The 7,924-nt window shown below is 28.1% G+C and overlaps 1 protein-coding gene across 1 annotated transcript in view; it reads right to left on the bottom strand.

Moving 5' to 3' along the window:
• LOC107451581 (delta-like protein C) overlaps positions 1–7,066 on the bottom strand; it is a gene marked incomplete at its 5' end in the record, with an annotated part of 14,033 nt that extends 6,967 nt beyond the window's left edge. Inside the window, 4 exon segments of the mRNA XM_016067733.4 lie at positions 1,289–1,396; positions 2,413–2,520; positions 3,940–4,047; positions 6,884–7,066. Of these exon segments, the coding sequence (XP_015923219.2) occupies positions 1,289–1,396; positions 2,413–2,520; positions 3,940–4,047; positions 6,884–7,061 (502 nt within the window).
• Between the last annotated feature and the right edge of the window lie 858 nt (positions 7,067–7,924).

Below are 7,924 nucleotides of genomic sequence, written 5' to 3' on the forward strand. Positions count from 1 at the left end.
TTAACGTATATATATATATATATATATATATATATATATATATCATGAAAAGCTACAATGACTGTAGGTATGAGCCATCTCATGGAATAGGCCTTGAGGTGAACCAGATACGAATCCCAGCAATCACAGGTCGATACGAATTTCGCTCCCGGTTCGCTTCAACAATAAACGCTGACGTGAAATATCCTAAGTGGTAGACGGATCATGGGCTAGTATCTCCTTGCCCTCAGGCTAACCGTGGCAGGTTTTCGTCTTTTTCTTATCCAATTAACGCAAAGGCTGGTTAGTTCTATCAAAAAATCCTTCAAGAAAGCAGGTTTCTACCAATACTTGATCCAGGTGTACAATTTTCTTCTTGATTTAATTCAAAAGTACAAAGAAACGGAGAGGAATATTAGTAGTCTTAAACGCAAAAATGGGTTTGCTGTTCAACGCTGTTTATAAAATAGAATACAATAACTGTAAATTATTTCCTAAATATTTAAATAAATGCATTTTTACCTAGTTTGTTTAAATCCGTCCAAATTGTTGAAGCTTGTTACTACTGACTATGGTATAGCATCAATGGAGGGAACAAAAAGAAATATTCTCCTCCCCTTCCCTTAATATTACATCTTTTAATTAAAATTAAAAATAGCATTTTGCTATTTTTAAATGTCACTTTTTCATATTGTTATTGGTAAAATTTTTTGTCATAATAATTTTTACAAATTTATTTCATGAGAAGAAATATATATTATTTAAATTTAATGTTGTAAATAACTTATAGATTTGCGTTTTGTAAATTATGAATTCAACAGTAAAACAATTTTTTTCCATCCCGCATACTATATTTAGTCTAAATACTATATTTAGTTAAAAGGATTAAGGCATTTAAGATTTAAAATATGAAAAAAATGTTTCATTTAATTAAAATGTAATATGCGTAAAAAAGAATTCAAGAGTTTTACTATTTTTTGGATTGCGAAGAAAAATAATCATTTCTTCTTTTTTGAATTTTAACATATAAATATTTAATTCATCATATGAATACATTAAAAAAAATTAAATATATTTTTAAATTTATACATCAATCTGCTCCTTTGTATTGTTTCTTGATAGTTAAATTATAAGATTTTAATTTAATTGGAATTTTCGTTCTTAAGATGCAATTTTACCTTTTTTAGGTCAAAGAGTTTTTTTTTATTTACAAAAATGTATTTTCAACAAATTAACGGATAGTGGTTAGATTTTAATATTCCGTTAAAATTTAAACAATTTATTCAACAGGAGGTTTAAATATATTTACCTATTTCACAAAACTTTCCTTTGTATGGGTATTTGCATAAACATGAATTACCCCTGTCTCCGGGTACGCATGTTCCGCCATGTTGACAATTAGTATTTGCACATGGATCTGAAGAAATAGCAGCATACTAATTAATACGAATGAAAATGCAACCTCATTCAAAAGAAATCATAAAACATTTATTCATGAGACGGAAATAAGTAAAACTTGATTTATGATATTTTTTCCTTTGAAAAGAAATTACTTAAGCTCTTAATTGTAATAGACTTTGCTTCGTCAAAATAATTTTTTCAATATTCTTTTATGCTATTGTTTGTAAATCAATGTAGTGATAAGGAATATCATAATTTTAGAGTAAACTGTCTCTCTTTATTGTTTTCAGTAAAGTAAATTATAAAAGTCTTACCTAATTTGTTTAAATCCGTCCAAATTGTTTAAACTTGTTACTACTGTCTATGGTATGGCATCAATACAGGGAACAAAAAGAAATATTCTCCTCTCTCTCCCTTAATATTACATCTTGTAATTTGAATTAAAAATTGCATTCTGTTATTTTTAAATGTCACTTTTTTAAATTGTCAATGGTACTATATGGTATATCCATCTGCTTACTATATTAGTTATATACTATATTTAATTAAAAGGATTAAGGCATTTAAGATTTAAAATGTAAAAATTATGTTTCATATAATTAAAATATAATACGCGTAAAAGATAATTCCAGAGTTTTAATATTTTTTGGATTGTGAACAAAAATGTTTATTTCTTCTTTTTTGAATTTTAACATATAAATATTTAATTCATCAAATGAATAAATTAAAAAAAATGTAATTATATTTTTAAATTTATACATCAAACAGCTCCCTTGTATTGTTTCTTGATAGATAAATTATAAGTTTTTTTAATTGGAATTTTCTTTCTTAAGATACAATTTTACCGTTTTACCAAAGTGATGGCCTCCTCTCTTAGTCATAGATTAACATGTAGTGGTGGTCACAAGAAGTATATAAACTATCGAATCTTTTTTATATCATCACGGTTTTAAATCTATAATTTCAGAAGGAATTCTGGTATTCAGTTAAAATCATATTAACTTAGCTAACACGAGGTTCATATATATTTACCTATTTCACAGAATTCTCCCCTATATGGATAATTACACCTGCACATTGCACTATTTGGAGTCACTAAACACTTTCCACCATTATAACAAGAAATATCTCCACATGTATCTGCAAAAAAAAAAGAAAAGCATTCATTACTTTTAAAATGTTTTATGTTATAACAATGAGAATTAAACTTCTTTACGATCCTCCAAAACATATTCATAGGACGACGAGAAGTAAATTTTTCTGCATGTATTTTTTTTATTAAAAAAAAGGTACTTAAACTCTTTAATATATTAGACTAGGCCTAGATAGAGTTCTTTTTCACTCTTAAATAGGTAATTGCTTGATGAAAAGGCCATTAATAGTTAAAGGGAAAAGAAACATCTTTTTAAGCTGTAGTAGTTATTACTTTTGTTTTAATCAAACTGTTCACAAGTATTATTTCCATAGGTATATTATAACTGTTCGGAATGTTTTGCTATATATCATGTGAAACTATATATTTTTAACTCATCTTTTTGAAATTGTATTTGTTTTCATGGATTTTGGACAAATTCTGGTACTTTTCATCATCACAATATGTTTGTTATCTCTTTTCAAAGTTTTTTTTTGATGCCTTGACCACTTTGTTTGAACACTCAAACTCCTATATTCTATTTTCTTAGTAACTACCGTTGCTAATTTTAAGATTTCATTAAATTCTTTGAGGCCTTCTGGTGTTGCCATGGATTGCCACCAAGCCTACCTTTTTGAATCCTCTTTTTCTTTTGCTCAGAGGTCACGTGCTTGCTCTTAGAGTCTACAGTATTCTCCGGATGACCCCTGACGGTGGCGGGATGGGGTTAAGCTTTGATATATCAGTGAAACACGTAGAAATAGCTAATTAACTTACTTTTCCTTAATTGACCTTTTGCGCATTTGGTGCAGACGTTTTCCAGGTCGCTGAGAGAGATTTTAAATGTCTCTTCTAAGGGTTTTTTTATTACAATGTCTATGGATAAAATTCCGTTCCTCTCAAAAATGATGGTAAAGAAAAAAAAGGGAGGTCGCTAGATGGAGGTGGTCTTTCCTGGAGGTTTCACTGTATTTACTCTACAGATTAATCTGTAGTGGATGTGTCAAATACGAGGCTTGTCCATAAAATAAAGTTCTCAACGAATTTTCACAATGGAAAACATATATATTGGCATTGAATAATACATGTTTGGAAAGCTGACTGCCCTCTAGTTTTCAACATAATCGTCGTTTAGATCAATGCATTTTTACATGCGGTGTACCATCTTCTTTATGCCTGAGTCGTAGAACTCCGCCGCCGCTCTGCGAAGATAACTTAAAACCCCCTTCTTTCAGCTCATCGTTGGTTGTGAAATAGGGAAATACGTCCCTCCCAATTAATTCAGGGAAGAGATGGTAATCCCTGGGGGCTCGTATATAAATTATAAGAACATTTTTCAATACATTGTAAACATATAAAAGTTGAGATAAATAAATTTTTCAGTTAAAACAATATTAATTTAATTAACAAGCAGCTCATGTATTTACCTATTTCGCAGAATTTTCCCTTATGTCGATAATCACATTCACAATGCACATCATTATTAATGACTGCACACTTTGCTTTATTTTTGCAAGGATTAGGTTTACATGGATCTGGAAAAAAAACCACATGGAACATTCAATATTTTTAAAATGTTTTACATTGTAACAATAAATATTAAACCTTATTTCAAGCATCCATTATGTATTTATTTATGAGAGGGAAAGTTCAACAGCTTTCATAATTCATTTTCATTCTAATATTTATTTATTGATAAAGCAATTAGGAAAACTCTTCCTTATATTAAACTGTGTCCAATTTGATGATATTTTTGGAGCTATTTTGACACATTTTTTTAAAAATAAAATTAGAGAAACCCTTTTTCTCAGTGTAGTAACAATATGCTTTCTTTGTATAAGAAAATAACAAAATAATTTTTAACACACTATTTAATTGCCTATTTATATGGTTAAAAAGTTCATTAAATAGAATGACTGTCGTTACTAAAAATTGGTTTTCACTTATTGTTTGCAAATTTAGTGATTTTATTAGTCTTGATCTTTACTAATACAGATAATACAGTCATTGTTATCTGTATTATCGATATTTCATTTACACTTGAAGTAAAGAAAAATGTCATAAAATATCAAATTTTCATATTGTCTCTTACAAAATTTTCCTTTTTTGTCTTTTACAAACTAAATTGTGCAAAAATTTGCACAACGGGATAAAAATACAAAAAATTTAAATTGGTACAGTTGTGAGAAATATTACATATTTTTTACAAAAAATATAAGTATGAATCTACCAATTTTGAAAGAAAGAATTTTGTTTAAAAAAAAAACCTGTATTTATGTGAAAAAATATCAGCATGTCATCAAAATATATTTTGTATGCAATGCCCGAAATTTAAAGCATTTCATTAGGATTATGGGATGTTTAAACATCCGCAGGTAAAAATAAAATTAAAAATAAGTAAAAAGAAGTTTAATACTGGAAAAGGAAAACATATATAAGTAATAATTGAGGGTAAATCTTTATTAAAAACTTAAAAATTTATCACCTACTGTACTTCACTGTTCATGTAAAATAAAGTTATAAAATATAGTTTGATTGTATCCGCGGAAATGTTATAACGGTGATTTTTCTTTTTTTTACAAGATTTTTTTCTTAATTTCTACTAGTGCAATACGAAAAAGCAGCTAATTTTTTTAAAACTTAAACAGCATGATGTTTCAAACAATAGAAAGATTTACTGAGCAATTAGAAAGGCTGCTTTTCATTATATTGCCCAATTTCTTCTTTTAAAGAGCAATATTTTTCAGCTTTTTAAATAAAATTCTATAATATTAGTTATAATATTAGTCGCAATATTAATTTTTTCCCAGAATCAGTCTTTTAACTACCACCCTTTAACAAAACTGACTTTCTAAAGTTAGAAATGGTGTTTTTTTTTAAAAAAATAAAGTGAATTCTAAAGATCAAACATTTTTATTAGCTTTATGTTTCCTGAACACCTTTGTTTGTTGGCACAAAATAAATTGCCAACCCGTTTTAATTTTCTAGTCTATAGTGCGACGTAAATAAAGCACAACTTCTATTACTCCAGATGATAATATTTAACTGAAACAGATCATTCAATACGCCAAAAACAGAAATCTAAGCTAAATTTCAGAAGTAACTCATAACTGCTTCCGTCTAAATGAACAAGAACCGGCGAACAAATGAAGAAAGCGATTAAAAACATAAACTATATAATACAAACTAAAAAGCAGCAAGAAATTTTTTTCTTTCTTTTCGAAAAGCTCAGCATACGAGTTGCTGAGCCAGCACCATATCCTCTTGTTACTACGTGGTCATATCCACCGGCACCTGCTGCTCTTGGAATTAATTCAATTAAATTCTCAATATTTTACCCGTTTTTCAAAAAACAAAGAATAACTCTGAAGATGTTTTTATTCTGGTTGCAAGATATTTTTTAACGGATCCTGATTTCATGATTGCAATCGGCTTCTCCCTACAAGCTACAAATTTTGTAAATAAATAACATATTCCTAACGAGGGTTTTTTTTTTATAAAATAAAAATCACTCGAGTGAATATTAAGTGTTTCCACCACTCTATTACGTAGGAAGTAGCATGGAGAAGTAATTAATACATTTCAATTTATGATTCGATGCGATGAAGCCATATGTTTTTTTTTTGTCTCAAATATTTTTTTGCCCACGTTATTCTTGGATACGTCATCGGGTTAACATTTAACATCTCGCACACGCATTTATTAGCATTACTTGGAAAGGGCTGGTTTAAACTTGGATATATTCGCAGATTAACTTAAAGATCTTCAAGTTCCCATTTATTTTAAGATAAATTAAGGTAGTGTTGTTAATGGCTCGGATGCATTCAAAGAGTAACCTATGTTTCTTCAAGTTTCCATTTATTTTAAAACAAATCACAGAAGGGTTGTTAATGCATCGGATGCAATTACTGGTTAAACTATTCTTTTTCAAGTTTTCCTTTATTTTAACATAAATTGAGGAAGGGTTGTTAATGCCTCGGATATATTCTCGGGTTACACATTAGTTCCTCGATTTCCCATATATTTTAAGATATATTAAGATCGTGTTGTTAATCACTCAGTTACATTCAAAGAGTAACCTATATTTCTTCAAGTTTTCCTTTATTTTAAGATAAATTGAGGAAGGGTTGTTAATGCCTCGGATATATTCTCGGGTTACACATTAGTTCCTCGATTTCTCATATATTTTAAGATAAATTAAGGAAGGGTTGCTAATGATTCGAATAGATTCGCAGGTTAAGCATTAGTTTCTCAAGCTTAAATTTATTTTAAGATAAACTAGAGAAAAGGTTTTTAATATTTAAAAAAGCAGTTTAGTTTAATATCAATTATATTGACTTAAGTATATAAAATTTCTCAAAATGCACTTACCAGCATTTTCGGGTGCTTTTCCAGAACTGACAAATTTCTTTAAGGTATTTTCATACTGTAACTCATCAATGTGTAATCGGCGTGCAAAATCGGCCTCTAAACCGTATGAAAAAGAAACAACAAGAACACAAATTAAAAATTTAAACATAATGAATAAATTATTTGTGTTTGATACCATAAGACAGTTGACTGTGAGGGTCAGTTAATATTTGTATATTTTTATATTGAGCAACTATCTATCAATTTTCTAAGAATTGACAGGTGTTGCCTTATAAGATAAAATAGTTTCAAACATTTGGGAAATTTCAAAATGTTACTCCTAGAATTTTTCATTTACATTAATTCTAAAAGTTATTTACCTTTTATTAGATATCAATAAAGCAGATACGGGCTTATTATCATTAATTTTCTATACTTTTTATCTTCATGCGTATTGTGCTCATTTGTAATTTTAAGCTTCTATCATATCTATTTTAAGTAGATAAGTTTCTTTATCTTCAAGGAGAGTGCTTACGTACTTATAGTAGAATGAAAATAAACAGCAATAAATTTCATATTAAATGTTAAATGAAATATCAGTTTATTAAAAATAAAATCCAAACTTATAAAGATCTAAAAAGCATCCTAAAAAAAGTATTTACCACAGCTTTTACGAAAACAAAGTTAAATACAAACCCACCAACATTTGAGATTTGAACAAAATATTTTTCCAGATTTTTTTTCCAACATTTTATTATTATTTTAAAGATTATTTTAAAAGAAATAGAATTCGTTAAAGGCATTGTCATCTGGCTATTTAAAATTTTATGTATGCATTATATTATATTATTTATATGTAAAGGTTGGGAAAGCTCTTTAAATTACAATATAGTAAAATATTTACACATAACTTTCGCTACCGTTAGGAAAAATATGTTCTTGAGAGTATGAGAGTAGCAGGGCATGAAAATTATATTGTTTAACAATATATTAAAATAATAACACATTACTATTAATTCCTTTAAGGAGTCAAAATTTGCATATCAAAATTCGCATATCAAA

This window comes from Parasteatoda tepidariorum, chromosome 7 (genome assembly GCF_043381705.1).
Source record: "Parasteatoda tepidariorum isolate YZ-2023 chromosome 7, CAS_Ptep_4.0, whole genome shotgun sequence".
Classification (NCBI taxonomy): domain Eukaryota; kingdom Metazoa; phylum Arthropoda; class Arachnida; order Araneae; family Theridiidae; genus Parasteatoda; species Parasteatoda tepidariorum.